Source organism: Panthera uncia, chromosome A2 (genome assembly GCF_023721935.1).
Source record: "Panthera uncia isolate 11264 chromosome A2, Puncia_PCG_1.0, whole genome shotgun sequence".
NCBI lineage: Eukaryota > Metazoa > Chordata > Mammalia > Carnivora > Felidae > Panthera > Panthera uncia.
The window spans coordinates 147137702-147156333 of NC_064816.1; the positions used below are offsets into that span (position 1 = coordinate 147137702).

General features: G+C 41.1%; 1 protein-coding gene across 2 annotated transcripts in view; it reads right to left on the reverse strand.

The window, feature by feature from the left end:
- The window catches only part of DGKI (diacylglycerol kinase iota), a 453118-nt gene that overhangs the window by 218431 nt on the left and 216055 nt on the right, over positions 1 to 18632 (reverse strand). For both annotated transcript variants that reach the window (XM_049641924.1, XM_049641923.1), the window contains exons 8-10: positions 15943 to 16059; positions 6437 to 6511; positions 5803 to 5901 (exon numbers count right to left, since the gene is read on the reverse strand). In XM_049641924.1, coding sequence (XP_049497881.1) covers positions 5803 to 5901; positions 6437 to 6511; positions 15943 to 16059 — 291 coding nt within the window. The remainder of the gene's footprint in view (positions 1 to 5802; positions 5902 to 6436; positions 6512 to 15942; positions 16060 to 18632) is intronic.

The following is an 18632-nucleotide window of genomic DNA, read 5'->3' on the forward strand; positions in this document are numbered from 1 at the left end:
CAGGCTCTGAGCCATCAGAGCCTGGAGCCTGCTTCCGATTCTGTGTCTCCCTCTCTCTCTGACCCTCCCCCGTTCATGCTCTGTCTCTCTCTGTCTCAAAAATAAATAAACTTAAAAAAAAAAAAAAAAAGACCAAATTTGGGGATTAGATGAAGGCATCTATATATGATATCTGAACCGTTTCTTGGAAGACGAGTTAACCATTTCTCTGTATGTGGGGAAGAGAACAGTGAAGGCACATGACATACAAAACACAAGACATGCCATGGGGACACTCCATTCTGTTCAGTCTCTGCACCATGAGGCAGGAGTGCTGGGAGATGAAACTGCCCAAGTGAGTTTGTAGATTAAGTTGCTAAGGGGCTTGGGCTTTATTTTATAGGCAAGAAGAGTCACAGAAATGTTTTAGTCCGGGGAACCACTCACACCTTGACTAAGAACGTAGACATCCAGGGGGGCCCTACCCATAGCAAAGGAGGTGGGGCCTTGGGGAAGCATAGCCCTCATGAATGGGATTAGCCCCCTGATAAAAGAGACCCCAAAGAGGTCCCTCATCGCTTCTGCCACATGAAGATACAGCAAGAGGACACAGCGAGAGGATGGCCCTCCCAACCAGGAAGTGGAACTCACCAGCCACAGTATCTGCTGATGCCTTAATCATAGACTTCCCAGCCCCGAGAAACGTTTAAGAAAGGAATTCCTGTTATTTAAGCCACCTAGTCTATGGGATTCAGTTATAGCAGCCTGGGTAGACCAAGACAGCTACCCCCACACTCCCACCAGTACTGTAACTTAGAAAAGGGACTTGCCACAGATTTACTGTTTAGTTGTTTTAATTCCATCTGTTGAGGCTGGCTTGACAAGAAGAACATCTACTGCCTACCCTTCTGCCCACCTCCCAGCCTATTCTAAGCATTAGGAGCCTAAATTTTATCTAGACATCATGGTTCTTGATTTATCCCCAGGTTGAACATCACAGAAAATAATTAAGGTTGTTTGGCCAAGTATTTAGAAAGTTTGGGGACTCAAACATTTGAGGTTATTGCCTTTTTGTCTCCTTCTCCCACCATGGTTGACTTGAGCCTGACCTGGGGGTGGGGATGACCCTGGACTGAGGCGGCCTATCCTGAGATGATGGTGTGTGCTCAGCATGAGCCTGTCCACCAACTGGATACCCCTTTCCTCTTGTCACCTACTGATAAGGTCCCTGGGAATCCAAGTCAGGTATTCAACTCATGCCACCCCTCAACCTGGGATTTCACGCTCAACAGTGTGAGAAGCCAGGGTCCGGATGCCCTTGACCGTCACAGGATTGACTAGGTGGAATCACTCTAGTGGTCAGAATACCTGTTTAACCCTGAACCTGTAACCTAAGTCAATGGAAATGAAGTCCTGAGATGGAGCCTGCAGGAGACACTGTGTGAAATGACATCAGGAGAGGTCAGAAATGTCTGTAAGACTCAGAAAAAAGATGTTAATGAGTCAGGGACACCCAAGACAAACACTAACTTCTAAAGTTACAGCAGAGGTGAGTATAAGGGAGGGCCTATGGCTTGAGTCCTCAAGTTTCCACACAGAGGAGGGGACTTGCCGGGGTAAAACTCTATCTCCCAGGTATTACGTCTGCTCCACAGGAGACACTCAAACATAATGCAGGGGTCCCTGATTCCAGTTCCTGTTTCCCCGAATGATTCAGATCCGACCCACGATAGTGCTGCCGATCTCAAAAACTTTCAAAACACCCAGAATCATCTCTACCCTTAAGTGTTGGAAAAACAATTATTACAAAATATCTGTTTAAAACAAATTATTGTTTCAAAAGGTCATGGAAGCAGTATCAAATGTGTTCATCTCAATATATATGCCTGCAAAGTGTTGGGCGAATTTCTGTACACACAAAAAATACGGAAATTATAAAAGCTGTAGGCATCTTTCTTGCCAGAAGATGGCGATACAGTCTAGTTATTTACTTAAGAGAAACTAAATTTTGCTGCAAATTTAAATAAAGGTTTGAAGCCTAAGCTTCCGAGATGGAGTGCTTTATATCTACAAAATGATAAGCAAAATAAATCAGTTATTAAAAGGCAAAAAACAAAACAAAACAAAACAGGTTTTAACAACAACAATGAACTATCTCTCCATTGATTGCAGTAACCCTGGCTAATCAGAGTGTGGTCTCTGAGTAGCAGTAACACCCGCCTGAGAGCCTCTTAGAAAAGCAGAATCTTAGGGCCACCTGCCTGGGGTCCACATGCCCTGTTTTCACTGCCACCCTCAGTTCTCTTTTGACCTTTTAGTCTCAAATAAGGTGGTGGGTGGGGGAGGGCAAAATGATGGAGGAAACAAGATTCAAGGGAGCCGAGAAATGAGAAACTGCTTCACTATTCACCTGCTGACTCCCCATTACATGGCTGAATCCACCCTCATCGGCGATGTGAAGGCACAGGACAGCCACAGCATAGGAAGAGGCTAGCCCTAACGGGGGAGGTGGATCATCTCCGACCGTGGCCCTTCCCTACTCACTACAACTGAGGATTCAGCTGTGCCTTCCTAAGACTGAAGACGGAGATCAGTTTGAATGATTCCGATTGCCCGTAGGGATTTGGATTTCTTTAAAGCTTTCTCAACATGTCACACTGCACTTAGAAACAATGCTCTTTACAGTGATTAGGCTTAGTACGGAATTCTACTTTATGGAGAAAGTATGTAGAAATGTCAAGTTATTCAACATTCATTCTGATTTGGTTAGCCATACTTCTGAGAATCCTAGATTGTCTAGAAGTAACCTCATAAGCCAAAAAGCACAAAATGAGAGCAAATCACTTCAGTCTTTTGTCTCTAATTAAACTGGGCATTTTTTTATTTGAATATGTCGCTGTCCCTTGTAGCTCCTCAAACACATCATAACTTTTTTTCCAAAGTAATTCTTCCCCTTCCTGAATACTCATCAGTAATAAAGCCACTGTCCTGATAATCTTCTGTAGAACGCTGGTTGCTTGTTATACAACTATTTGTTCACTTCTATATGCCACATACTAGAAATCAGAGGTTGGAAGGTACAGCCCTGGGCAGTAGAGAGCCTGTATCTTAACAGAACACTTATGTTTCAATTCACAAAATACAAGTTTGTTTTGAGGGTTAAGGGAGCACGGTGGACAGGGTGATTAATTTTGAGAAATGGTTCAGAAAAGTGCTACCAACCCTTAAAGGATGAACAGGAATTTGCCACCAAGAGAGAAGGCAAGGGGCATTACTCCAGCTTTCTCTCTCTGCACAACTAAGTAGTCCATCTTTAATTCAGCTACTTCAATGGCACCATTTCCTTACCACTCCCAAGTCACTGTTTGCCTCTGAAATTCCAGAGCACTCTCAGTTTGATCCACTCAATTTAGAACTCATATATTGTTAATGTTGCTTGAATTATTTTTCCCATTTGCCCTTTTGGTGTCATTAACAAGATGTCCTTAGAAAATTTACTTAAGCTCTCTTGAGCTGTTTTCTATTTAGTGAAATAGGTAGCAACATCAGATCATCTCTGAACTCCGTGGCATTACCAATTTATACAGAGATTCCAACAGGAATGGGCTCTATCTTTACTGAACTGTCTGCTCCTGAAAGGCAGGATCACCTGCAAGTTTCTAAATGCCCTAGGAAAAAGACGTATGGTTTAAGGAGTACATCTTCTAGAATGAACCTCATGGAAAAATATATTGGAAATTAGCATGTGGTATTCAAGTGGCCCAAATCACAGAGTCCATTACATTAGCTTTGCTCTGTTCTATGGTCCCCAAACAAACCCCCAACCCTCATGAGGCTATTTTCACTCCTGAAAATCTCCTTCAGTGATTAGATCCAGTCTTAGGGTCATCACCGTATGAAGATCATCACTCACCAACTTAAAAAAGCAGGATGCTGAAATCAGGTATCTGCTTATAACCCATTGCCCTGTTGTCCACAATGTTCAAAGATTTTTAACAGAACAAGTTATCAAGAATTTTAAAGGAAAGAAAGAAAGGGAGAAAAAATATTGTCTTTATATCACAAGCTCTCATAAGAGAAGCTTTATTATAATTAATCCATTCTGGAAAATGCCCAATATCCCTAGTAGTAAGAACATCATTCTGGACTGTTGGGTCAATCCTAATTATATGATTCCCCTCCTTATGTGGGGTAACCAAACAGTTTCAAATCTTTACTTTTTAAGTGTGAAACTTCAAGGGTTCTCACCTCAAAATGTAAAATGTGCACTTAGTGGACAGAGAAAATATTTTACCATCCAATCTCACATGAAAATAGAAAAAAAATCAAAGCCAGTGAAGAGTCTTGATAAGAAGCCTCAGAGGAGGTAGAGAAGTATATGAGGAGACAAAAGCCTAGATTCCAGAACAAATTTTGTCCTCTAAAGATCTGTGTTACTTCAGGTATATCATTACACATAAGTGTTCTTGGGCTACTTATTTATCCTCGAATGAGGTTGTTATTAATTATGCTACAAGATTTGGGCAGAGACCAAATGAAACCTTTAGAAGGTGATATTTTTGATAGTATTGGTGGCATTTGTTGTTAATGATCATTGGGAATGATGAGTGATTCGCTGTTCTCACTCTCCTCTGAGGAGAGGGACAAAAGTGGTCAGGTCTAACCTACAACGAGAAGCAATAAAGAGAAGTTCGTTAAGAGTTTCCTAACTATAAGAGTTAAGAAATTCTGAAACATATTAACTAAGAGATTTGGGGATGACCTTTTTTAAAAATCTGTAAGGGAGATGTGAGCAGTTAGGCTTCTGGTGCATCTCTGGTATAGTGGAAGCTGAGGGATAAATCATAGAACCTCTAGGTTTTGCCTAACCCGGAAACATGGATGGCTGTCCCCTACTGCAGCAACAGTCACCATGTCCCTGAGAAACTGGTTGTCTTCCATTGCTTGTCCTAGGTGGTACTGTTTTAAATTGGTGTTGAGAACTATTTTCTTTTTTTTTAAATATGAAGTTTATTGTCAAATGGGTTTCCATATAACACCCAATGCTCATCCCAACAGGTGCCCTCCTCAGTCCCCCTCACCCACCCTCCTCTCCCTCCCACTCCCCATCAACTCTCAGTTTATTCTCAGTTTTTTTTTTTACTTTTTTTAATGTTTATTTATTTTTGAGACAGAGAGAGACAGAGCATGAAGGGGGGAGGGTCAGAGAGAGGGAGACACAGAATCTGAAACAGGCTCCAGACTCCGAGCTGTCAGCACAGAGCCCGACGCGGGGCTCGAACTCACGGACCGCGAGATCGTGACCTAAGCCGAAGTCGGCCGCTCAACCGACTGAGCCACCCAGGCGCCCCTATTCTCAGTTTTTAAGAGTCTCTTATGGTTTGGCTCCCTCCCTCTCTATTTCCCCCCTTCACCTCCCCCATGGTCTTCTGTTAAGTTTCTCAGGATCCACATAGGAGTGAAAACATCTGGAATCTGTCCTTCTCTGTATGACTTATTTCACTTAGCGTAACACTCTCCAGTTCCATCCATGTTGCTACAAAAGGCCATATTTCATTCTTTCTCATTGCCATGTAGTATTCCATTGTGTATATAAACCACAATTTCTTTATCCATTCATCAGTTGATGGACATTTAAACACTATGGGATGCAGTGAAAGCAGTCCTGAGAGGAAAATACATTGCAATCCAGGCCTATCTCAAGAAACAAGAAAAATCCCAAATACAAAATCTAATGCACACCTAAAGGAAACAGAAGCAGAAATTATGGAGAACTATTTTCAAGAGAACTATTTTCAAGTTAAACTCATGAAAACGACTCACCTGGTTGCCTCCGCTCTTGGGGTTCACAAACACAAGCAAGGGCTTCATGAGAGGAGAAGAGATAGGTTTTATCACAAAAGGTCGACCTTTGTTTTCCTGCTGAAGGAAGAAAGCAACACTATTGAGACATCCATCCATGACTCAGACAAGTGGCCTGGAAGCAATGGAAGGGAGTAATTACCAGAACCCCCACCGGCCCTAACCCTTGCTCCTCCAAAATAAAAAAGCTACATCTTGTTTTACACGGCTTACTCTAAAAAAGACAGTCCATATAAAGCTTAGAAAAAGGATCTCAAGCTATAATTTTCCCTTGGGAAGTAAGCATGCTTCTGATTTGACTCTGTACACTCTGAGCATTCTAGAAATGTTAGCTCTTCATCTTTATCTTCATCATCTTTGGGATGACACTTCCATGGACAAGTGCAAACGCTCTGATTCTGAAGCAGCAGGAGGTTATAGAGAGGGAGACATCTTAAAGAAACAGAGAGGATTCCAATGTGGTCACAGGGTAGAGAAGGAGGGAAGAAGGGTAGAAAACTTATCAGAAAAATAAGCTTGGGCCAGATCACATCGGACAGGGGTGGCTACAGTAAGGAGGATGTAGTTCACCGCGACATAGTCCTGAAACACTTACTTCAGTTCCTCTTTTACTGGCTTTTCTTTTAAAGCTTGTTCTCTTCTTCTTCCGATTTGAAGCCTTCAGCGAGTTCTGTAGGGAAAGAAAGAAACACCTGAGCCCAGAGGCAGATAGCCCAGGAGCTTCCCATGCAGAACCATGTAGAAGGTGAGGGCAGCACATGCTGTTCCACGCATGCTTCTCATGCTTTGACACTTCCAAGCCACTGTTCATGGGTAAGCCACAGACAGAAACCAGTCGAGTGCTTCAGAGTGAGCGACTGACTCCCCACCACACGGAGAGGCAGGGAGTTAGAACCCTGGAGGCTCTCATGGACTCACATAACAACACATGTTATACCTGCCAACCCTCCCAGTAAAAATGGAAGAATCCCAAATTCTCTGAGGGGCTCCAGTCTCCCGCCCAACCAGGTCCGTCTCCCGCCCAACCAAGTTCAAGTTCATCTCCTGGTATGGAGATCACCTATGTGGAAATGTAAAAAAGGAGGCCATTTTTCATGTTTTTCTATTTTCTTTTTTTTTTTTTCTGTTTACTTTTTTTGGTAATGACCTTTCTAGTAATAGTCATACAGTGATTGAACCCTAAGGGAACATTATGATTCAACTATCCTATCAGCATTGATGGCTAAGTTTTAAAATGCAGAGATAAGACTCACCGTAAGTTACTTCTATTACTAGAGTGACAGTCAGTGCTCTCTTTCTCTAAAGACCTATTGGTTTAAAATGTCTTGGGGCGCCTGGGTGGCTCAGTCAGTTGAGCGTCCAGCTTTAGCTCAGGTCATGATCTCACGGTCCGTGAGTTCGAGCACCGCGTCGGGCTCTGTGCTGACAGCTCAGAGCCTGGAACCTGTTTCAGATTCTGTGTCTCCCTCTCTCTCTCTGCTCCTCCCCGCTCATGCTCTGTCTCTCTCTCTCTCAAAAATAAATAAACATTAAAAAATTAAAAAAAAAAAAAATGTCTTCCCTCCCCTGGTAGCCTTGATTTGTCCTTCTCATAGAAGTGCCTCCAACTTGTTGAAATACAGTGACCCCCAAATTTACTTTCCCTGTTTTTCTCTTTCTAGGAATTATACGGACCACAACTTTCTGATTACTTCAACTAACTCTTAATATATGATACAGATGCTTCGCGAAGAACCTCTCTTAGGGGACAGTCACAACTCACTGGTTTAATTAGTGGAGAGTCAGTAATTAACTAGATTGCCATCTTCACAAAGGCAAGATGTTACTATCACATCATAGATGTTTAACAAATGTTGAAAGCCTGAAACACAGAATTCTTAACTTAAAAGTTTATATGAGCATACACACATGCATTGCTTGAGCAGTTAAAGATTCTCAAACAGCTTCAAGAAACTTAGAGACCTACTTTTTTACTTTGCGGGGTATTTCTTTTCTTAGAGCATTCAAAATAAACCTTACTCTAGAGTACACATATTAACACATTTGAATTAGCAAGAATGAAACTATTTAACTTTTATTTTACTTTCATATGGACCATAAAAAAACAAAAACAAAAACACGCTGCTCTGTAGCTGGAGCTCGTCGAGGATGAAGGAAATTTTCTTGAAGCACCATTTGTCCCAAAGTTTTCTTCCCCCATCAGATTAAAAGAGTTTTCAGGCTCTGAGTCTCACCAGAGGAGAGAGATCCAGAAGTTCATGGGTGCTTTAGACCAAAGGTCATTTCTCACCACTCACTGTAGACTATACTTCTCCTGCAAAAAGATCTCCAAGTTTCTGAATTCCTCTTTAAATGGGTCTACTATCACGTTCCACTTTGGAAAAACTTTCGCATTATTAAAGTCTTTCCCATATTTTAACTACTTTGTTTAAAAAGGCAAGAAAAACCATCTGGAAAAAGCCATCTGGAAATTTTAAACACTTAATTGGCCAAATGTCCCAAGAAGAATCCTAGAGACTGTTAGGATGGCAATTAATGATACTGCGTGGTTCTCAACCAATCACACACGTTGGCCTCATCCAGGGTTCTTTTAAAAATGCTGACACGTGGACCTCCAAATACTCTTTTGTTTGGGGTGAAGCCCAGGCAAACATACTTTTCAAAAGCTCCCCAGGCAACTCCAGTGCGTAGCCAGAGCTGAGAACCTCTGAAGTCAAAGGGAAAAGTGAGGAGACATACATACTGCACTAAAGCACAATACCAATGGGATGAGGAGCATGAGCTGTGGAATCTGACCTGCTGGATGTTAGTTCTGGGTCTTCCGGTTACGAGATCTAGGACCTTGGCCAAGGAAGTCAAGCTCTTGAAATGACAGTCTCTTAATTTTTAAAATGAAGATGATAATACCTACCTCATGGGACAGTTGTGAAGTTTAAAGGAAAAAAGGTATGTGAAGCAGTTAGCTTGGTGTCAGCCCATGATAAGCACCTCCATCAATGTGGCCTCATTCACAGCTGTATATCCCCAGCACTGAGCCCAAATGCCTGGCACCGAGTATGCACTCGAATCATTGTTGAAATGAATCAGTATTGTAATTCCCAGCACTTACTGAGTCCTTCCTGATATTGGAAAGGATCCCCTGGAAGTGAATGCTTGCCTCCTAGCTTCTTTGTTGTTTTAGTTAATTTATCGCCCAGAGCAAGGTAGGGAGCCAAGTGCTTTCAGGAACACGCTACAGGCCTTGGTTCCTGGCACGAGTCAGTAACTAAACTCTAAGAGAGAAGTCTAATGGATCAGGCTAAGATTGTTTCCCAAACTTGCCTCATCACAGAAATCACAGTTCTCCAGGTGATTCTGCTGATCAAGCATGTTTGGGAAACAGAGTTAGCAAAACACATCAAAAGACTTGATGTCTGAAAACAGAGCAGGCAAGGAACTCAACTCTAATAGGGAACAGACATACACAATGGCCTTTTTAACACAGATGCAGCAAATACAAATGCTTCTGGGCCTCATGGAGCCAAATGCATGTGAGGTCCTCTTCATCTCACAGAACAAAAAGGGAGCCAAGATGAAGCACAGTGATTGACTTACAGTACCTGGATGCTTCTATGTGAGCTCTGAGTTAAGCTTACAGCCCTATGGATAGTCAAATAGCAAAAGATAAGCAGTATGGAATTTCACAGCACACCTTGAAATTCTTGAGGCTTCCTTCTGTTCATGTGTATATATGTATCTCGGTCCCAACATAGAACTTCTTTTAGAAAGTATCATAACAGATGGATGTGAAAGCAGATTTGGGTTGTGTTTCAGCCATGACAAGATAAGTCACCTCATCTTGCTAATCTAAGACATTGCTCATCCTGCCTGGGTCAGTCTTGTTGTGAGAGTTAAAATAGCAGGCTTTTCAAGAACATAAAAATTATGCCAAGAAGTTATATTTTCGAATTGTTGGTGCTGTTATTCAAGAAACCAGCGGTGCATGTACTGCATTCAAAAACAAAGCATCCCCAGCATCAAGGGCAGCTAACTCAGTGATACAAAGGCTTCATTTAGCAAGTTCAATACCATCCAAACGGTGAAATGCTGTACCCTCATGTGGATTTTTCATTCTTCAGATTGTAACTTCATCTACCACTCTATGTTATGTGCCCACTCTTTTGTTCAAGTCCTAAGAATAAAGGTGTTTTTTTTTTTTTAATAACCAGGTATTGAGGCAGTATTATTTTGCTACAGAAATAATCCTACCAACAAAGTCTCTATCATAGTTAGGACTCCTTCTTGGGCTGTTGAAAAATGCCTGTGGGTAAATCACTCAACTGTGAATAAAACTTAACTACCTGTTATTACTCTTCAGGGATTTTCCCAGGTTATGAGATCACAAAGGACTGGTTATAACAAGAGATCTAAACAGAAGACATCTCACACTTCATCATCCCAAATGAAGCCTTCTCTCATTGTACACCAGACAAAACTCTGATGGATTACAGGAGAGGCATGGACTTGGGTCTATTAGAGAGCGTTCTTACTCTGCCCTGTTCTAGCTGTAACACTGGGACAGGAGTTGTCCTGAGGACAGGCAAGCAGAGAAATAAAGAAAACTAATTCCAAAAGATAAGGACAGGGTCTCAGCCATTTCTCAGACATGTTTGGTTAAATTACAGCAAGTGTTGGCTAACCTTTAGAACTGACCAAAGGAAATGGCCCGAGAAATTCTGATAGATACAGTTGGTCATAGCTGTTACATATCCTGGGTCTCAGTCTCCAGCATTTCAGCATTATCCAATAAGGAACAGGGACATGAAGAAACATGAAGAAAGCCCATACAGGCTAGGAAGGAGTTGACTGCAGCATTTTTTGTAAGTAGGCCATTAGAAACAGTACAAATATCCATCAGTGGGGAGTTGGTTAAATAAACTGTAATATATTCACGGTATGAAATACATACAGCAGTTTAAAAAGAAGTTAAATCTAGATGTATTAATACAGACTTTTGCTCAAGATCATTCTTAAGGAGGAAAGGCCAGTTTTAAAGTATTATATACGAATAATGCCATTTATTAAAAACACATACCTCTGGTCTCCTATAACTTGACCCCAGCAAAAATTCATGTAACCCAGGTCTTTCTCCATCAGCTCCATGTGCTTGCACTAGTAGTTCAACATCTTTAATTTGTTTATCTGATCAAAATATTATCCTCTAACACTTCCTGTCGAGAGGAAAAGCCCTGACATCTGTAACATGAACTGTAACGTTGACTTCATTAAATGCATGAACAGATTTGTGCTTGGTTCTTAAAATTTGGTTTTCTTTTAATTCTTTACTGTCATCTAAAATCTATCATCTTTGGGGCGCCTGGGTGGCTCAGTCGGTTGGGCGGCCAACTTCGGCTCAGGTCATGATCTCGCGGTCCATGAGTTCGAGCCCCGCGTCGGGCTCTGTGCTGACAGCTCGGAGCCTGGAGCCTGTTTCAGATTTTGTGTCTCCCTCTCTCTGACCCTCCCCCGTTCATGCTCTGTCTCTCTCTGTCTCAAAAATAAACGTTAAAAAAAAATTAAAAAAATAAAATAAAATAAAATCTATCATCTTTTATTTTCTAGGTCCCTCCAAATAATTTGGTGATGAAACCCAGCAAACCATCCAGACCAGCCCTCACTCCCCTTACCATCAAGGCTCCACACAGCTGGTCACAGAGTGACGATCTACTCAGAAGCAGCCATCTTTTAACAGATCAGGAAAATACATGGTTTAAATCCACCTCTTTGCAGCCTGCTTTTCCTGACCTTTATACACTCAAAGTTGGTTTCTTCCTCTCTAGAGTCATTTGTTTAGACATAAACATCACAAATAAAGCTGGCTTTATTTGGGGATCCACCTTAACTGTTCTTCTCAGTATGTTCTATAAACCTGTACTGTCCTTCCTCATCCCTCGTCCCAGTGAGGTCCCTCACGTCCTCCAAAACCAAGCACAAACAACATTTTCTGTTTAACCTACAATGATCCCCAGAACCCAAATTGCTCAAGTCTGCTTCATGTTTCCGCCTCGTTCCTACACCTCAGGTCACACTTCCACTCCCTGTGGCCTCTCACAGACCATGGCTAGTTCCACCAACCTGTGGGATCTCTTCTTGCCACCACTCTGTGCGGATCCCTCCTAAAAGATGCGCACCGATGACAAAGGCAAACCTTCCCGTTATGTGAGACCACTCTTTTCATTAAGGATTTACGTGTGGCTGAATTCCTCTTCCAGAATCCACAAATTCTCTGCCTAATGATTTAGTTCACTCTTCTATGTCCACTCTTTGTGGACATCAGGTGAATATCTGAATCATCTCTGGGCCTTCCACTGCACATAGTGGCATCCGTGAATGTACTTAAATATCTACTTCGTTCAGTTCAGAGTATCTTCTTGTTTTTAAGCAGTATCTTCCAATATAGAAATATACAGAAAAAAATATACATGAATTCTATAAGTAGGAAAAACATTTTGTCTGCTGTCCTCCATCTAATTCCCAAATTCTTTTTTAAATTGTTTCTCAAAGTCCCCAGTGAACTCTTTAAACTGCCTGCTTCCACACCATCGCTAACAGCTTGCCACCCGCACCCCTCAAACTATAGTTTCATGGTCATCAATGATCTAGTCCAAAACACAAAGACTTTTCTCAATCCATGATTTTTTAACGTCTTCAGAATTTCACATTGATGACTGCCCTCTTTTTCTTTCTGTTTTTAATAATGAAACTCTGTGTTCTCTCCCTGTTTTGTAGGATTCTCTTCCTCCTTTCACTTTCTTGTTGTAGATGCTCACCCGGTCTGCTTCAGTTCTCCAGTTCAGTAAATGAATAGCTCTTGACTCTCTCCCATGGGATAAGAATCATGCTAGTGAACACACAATCCCACTACAGTATATAATACAACAGTTACAGTGGCATTTCAAGGGCCACTCGAGAGCACAGACAACAGGGTACCAGACAACAGGCTGTGGCCCCTAGGCTGCCTCTCTCCCCATGAGAATCCTTTTCCCATTTCCTCTCATTGTAATACGGACGGGTCAGGGAACAATAACTTCTGTCCTGACCCCCGTGTGACTGTTCAAGGTTCACCTCTGTTGATGTAGAACTTTATTTGATATCCTATACTCAACAAGGAAAATAACAAGAGTTAACATTTATTGAGACTTACAGTGAGCTAGGTGCTGTTCTACATGCTTTATTTTTTTTTACTTTTTAGCTCATTAGACCTCATGAAAACCCTATGAATTAGGTACTAGTATTATTTACATTTTGAAGATGAAAAGTTGAGGAGTTTTAATTCTTTGAGATTGTGTAAGTTATTAAATAGCAGAGCAAGCATATGAATCTAGGCGATCTGACTCATAAGCTAGAGCTCTTAAGCACTACTATATTGCCCCCCAAGCTCATCATACACCAGATTTCAAAGAGAATTTAGTTAATTGATTACTTCTTTTTTGAGGTCCATAGGACGAGGGATACCAAAATTTTTAAAGATAGGTGACTTAGCAAGGATTGTTATAGTAAGACAGTGAGGCAGCAAATGAGCTTGGTTTCCAGTCTCAGAATTCCTGGGTTTAAATATTACCTCAAACTAGTTAATAACTTTATGGCCCTGGATAATTTATTTGCCTCCAATTCCTCACTTCTCAGCTACAACATGGGATTAGGATACCTGCCTCATAGGGTTCTATGATGGTGAAACGAGATACTGAAAGTAAAGTACTTGAAATAGTTCGTAATACATATAAAAGCATTCATAAGTGTTAGCTATCCTTGTTCTCATTATTACACTGTTCTGAATCATAAAAGGACAATAAAAACATGTGTGATGAAAACAGACTGTGAACTGTATCTACCATCCTCCATTAAAAGTAACCAAGATTCCTTAGAGAAATGGCTGCTTGCAGGTATGAACAGGAAATGCTTAAGATGATCCTGGAACATGGTGTGATTCGTGAAACAAAGGAAGGTATCAAAAACATCATGGCTTATGAAAAATGGAGATAAAAGCCATCTGGAAGGGGTTCTAACTGGTAAAAGATAAAACAATATGAATATAAAAAAAATGATGCCAATGGACTGAAACATTATATGCTTGAGATATATATATATATATATATATATATATATCTCACATGAGGTAAGTTAATAATTCATAAAGATACTTTCCACAAACCACCACCACCACCACCATCGTTAGCCAACTAATAAAGTTGCTAAGGTACCAAGCAATTATTCTGAAAATTTACAAATAAAGGTAAATACTCAAGCATTTGTCATGTATTAGCTTTATTTTTTAGTTCCCTTATTACCAGCAGAAAAATAAAGAAGAGTACAAATTAGAAAAACCACCTCTTGGTAACCTCTAATAAAATAATAATAAGTTAGGTAATCATCCTTAACGGATCAAACAGATAAAAGGCTCATGGACAACTTTTTAATAGATGGCTTAAAAGGATAGCTCCAGAACTCATTGATGAGTCTTAGAGCTAAGAGTGAACAATCTCATATTCTGTTCCTTTGAAAGCAACACTACAGAAATACACCACCCCGATGTAGTGCAAACTAGTCTCACAGCCTCACGAGTATAATTTTGGATACAGCACCCTTGCTGGTGCCATTCTCCTGCCTGTTCTTTCCCCTCTTCTCCATCGATCTAAATCCCACCCATCTTTAAAGAGGTAGAATAAAACCCACCTCCTTCATGAGGCTCTCGCCCTGATCTTTCCTTAAGAGAACTACATAGTTCTTCAGAGCAAGGATCACCACATATTACATCACAATGCCTAGTAGCTTTCCCGAAACCATCAAGGTTTTCAGTGAAAACATATTGGTTGAACTGAAAATTTAATATAAAGTTCTTGGAGACACTACTGAATTTCAGGGGTTGGGGAACCAAAGGGTAGTAAAGAAGTAAAAAGGTTAGATTTTTTAAGTTAACACTAAATTGAACATCGGTACACTTGAATTTCAAACACAGTACTATACTTGCTATCACCTTGGGCACCTCCTTTAACAGCTCTTAGCATTTGGCTCTAAAATGTAAAATGAGAAAGCTAAGGCTCCCATTTTTTAATGTACAGATCTTGCACTTGCCTCTGGAAAAGATTTCCCAAGGGCTTTCACGGATTGTAACATGGAAAGATTATTACTAAGTGTTACTCATCAACAGAAGCTGAACTTAAATAAAAACACACAAAGCAAAAGTGTCCATGATCCACCAGTTTTTAAAATAAAACTGAGTCAATGAGAATAAAATGCATGATGATTCTGAAGACCATATAAAGTAGGACTGCCACAGGTTATAAAGATATTACACTCATTAGGACATCCTAAAGCAGCTGCATCCCCAGGGGAGGTACCACCTTTCCCCCATCACATTAAAAGTCTGCCATCCCATACCTTGGAGCGAATGGTCTAAGATGTCTAGTACAAAGGTAGAAATTTTGCTGTCAAAGATTACGACCTTGTTGAGAAACCACTAAGGTTTCCCAGAATATTGCAGAGACGCTCTAGGACAGAATGTACAACAAGAATTGAATACAGAATGAGATTAGGTATTAAGAGGATAAATTCTACTTTGCCTTAAGAAAAGAGTGTTGCTCTCTGAGCAGGCCTTGTGTATTTAGGAAGGTCATGACCCACAGTCTGCCGGTCAGGTTGGAAGTGGTGGTAATCTCAACCAAACACGGAAGCCTGCACAGTTTGCCCTCACATTCACTCCCTGGGGATGCCCAGGCTGGAAGAGAAGAGAGTTGTGTAAGAAATTAGCTGCACCCACCACTTGTATTTAATGAATTCAGGAGAACACCCAAAGAGAATATCATTAGCACATGAATGGGAAGGAAACATTCCTGCTGTGGAACTTTGATTTCTTTGGGAAAGGGAGGCTGGTTCCATGAGAGAGCCCAACTGCAGTAAAGTGATGGGCTAATGGAATGTACCGGGGAAGCTGAGCATGGGGCTGTGGGGATGAGTGAGCAGAGATTTTAGGAACCCCCAAAAAAAGTCAGGGCAAGAAAAGCAAGAAGCAGCAGTTCCTTTTTCTCTGCACAGGCCCAGCAGCACCAGGGTCCCAGAAGTTACCTGAGGTTTCTTCACCTTAATGATCCAGGTGGGCGGGACAATGACAGCAGCATGAGCCCCCAGGGAGCAGGGTTCTTCAATGTGATGCAGCATGAAGCAGGTCACCTTATTGTGAAACTGAGGAGAAAAATAGGCCAGTAAACAAATCCAGGAATCGTACATGGGCACAAGGATAAGTACATGTGCACGTGCACACTCGCCCACAGGCACAGACACTGAGGACACACGCTCCTTATCACTACCCGGAACAGCCCCGGAAGTGAGCAAATTTTGAATTCGGTCCACTTTACAAACAGATAAAGAAATCAATCTTGTAGGTCAAGGCCAGCTAAAACTTTATAAGCTTTTAATAGGATATTTACATAACGAGGTCTCGAATGCTTCTATTAATCCTAACCCTGCATATAATTTTGTTGCACTTGACTTGTACTGGTCACAGACTAGACGGGAAACAATGTTGAGGAGGAAATGAAGGCAAGCAGAAAAGCAGTTCCTCTCTTTTTGCTAATCATAGATGTAAATCCACCCCGGGTAGTCCCTCCAGTTTAGGACACCCAGGAAAGAAGCAAGAGGTCTCTTCTAGAGAGTTCTTAACTCAAGGGGAAACAAAGAGATTGCCTCCGCTGGGTTTGTTTGGGGCTGCTGAAAAATAAAACGAACGTATTACACTTGGCAAATCTAAAATGCTGCCTGTTTTTGATAGGAAGGAAGTAAATGTAGACTGATGATCGTAGCAATACTTCAGGATTAGTGGTTAAACTCTGTACCAATAGACTAAGTGACCATAGGCCAATCACATTTTCAATCCTCTTTTGTGTGTAAAGTGATAGTGATGTGTGGTAATAATATTTTCCTAATAAACAAAATCCACATGCTACAATAATTATGGGCTTTAAAGTTTTAATCAGGGATTTTTTAAAAACCTTAACATCAGTTTCTACCACATTATACTTAATGGAACCGTAATTTGTCATCATAACTGGAACAATTTTAAGAATGGAAGGGAGCACTAATAATAATTACGTTGCAACAAAAGACATAAATTAGGTCGGTCTCTGAAAAACTGGCCAATATGGCCACCCCAATCCTGTCATAGAGAGAATCTGCCTTCATTTCTGCCTATCGTCAAGGTCTGATGTGGTCCAGTAGAAAATTACTAATTAAGTATAAATACAAAATAAATTATTAATTTCCCCTACCATCAGTTATTTGTGACCTCCAAACTATGACGCACTAGAGAAATATTATTTGAATACCTTCTTTAAAAACTGATTTTCTTTCAGCAATTCAGATAAACCCATAAATGCCCATTTTCATTGCATTTCTAAAATGGCCAGGATCTCCGAGACAGCCTGTTTCTACTCCTAATTTGTACTTGTGTCGTCTCCAATCTAGACAGAGAGCTACGTCCAAAAGTGCATAACTTTTACAAGGTGGAGTCAGAGCCTAAACCCAAAAGCCCAGCTCTCAAATCCAGTTTGTTTGTTTGTTTGTTTGTTTTTTCCTGCTGCCGGAAGTGCCTACAGAGGGCACTTATTTGACATCAGATATTCTAGAAGGAATTACCTGTAGGGCTGAAATATATCACCAATGTAATTTGTCTTAAATTTTTATATTTCTAGTTCTTGCAAAATCACCTACAATGGGATTCAACTGGATTATGAATTAATGTAAAGACAACACGTGCTCCGGGTGAAGTGGGATTGAGTTCCCAAATTAATGGACTCTGGATAAACCATCTCACCACAGCCTGGAAGCTCCAGCATCGGAACAGATGCAGCCTATAGAAGCCCACGCTGCCAATACTCTCCCACAGGTGGCGTCTCAACAGATCAGGGAAATCAGCAGCACATATACTGTTAGGGACACCTGAAACCTGAATCAGCTTCTTTGTCTCTAGGTGGAGATAGTACCTTGATGGAATAGGATAGTTTCATTCAAGACCTAGGATGACCTTATATTTGTGAGCAGATTCTTGAACAAAGATTATTTGTGTAAAAATTAACTGAAAGGAGATGGAAATGCCTAGAACATGTGGCAGGATAGGGACACAGCAAGCACTGAGCTTTCCAGACTAGTGCAACCCTATCTACTGACAATAGGTTCTCCTGATATGTGGGGGCCTAGGGAAATTATGCTACAGAGACTGGGTCAAACTTTATAAAATTCCCAAAGTTCAAAAGCAGCTGACCTACAAACATGTCACTTTTATGTGTGTCACCTAAATTCATCTGCTCTGGCCCTGTGGGCTAGGTTGGCTCATTAAATCTCATGTGTGTAGGGGGCCAAAGTCTTCCTGCAAACCTTTAGCTGAAATACTGCAGCCCTGTCTTTTCAGGTTGTCTGTGCAATGAACAGACTCTGTCCCAATTACACTGTCATTCAACAAAGTAGGTGAACTGAGAGATTAGAGCAGGGGTCTGGAAACTTTTTCTATAAAAGGCCCGGATAGTAAATAGTTGAGCTTTATGGGGCCATACTGTCTCTGTGGCAACTATCAACTTTGCTATTGTAGCATGAAAGTAGCCATGGACAATACATCAATGGATGGGCATGGCTGTGTTCCAGTAAAATGTTATTTATAAGAACAGGCAACAGTCAGATTTAGCCTATGGGCCACAGCTGGCCAATCCACAAGTTAGCATTGTCTGGTTAAAAAAAGAACAGGTATGTAGGCAAATAAGAAAATG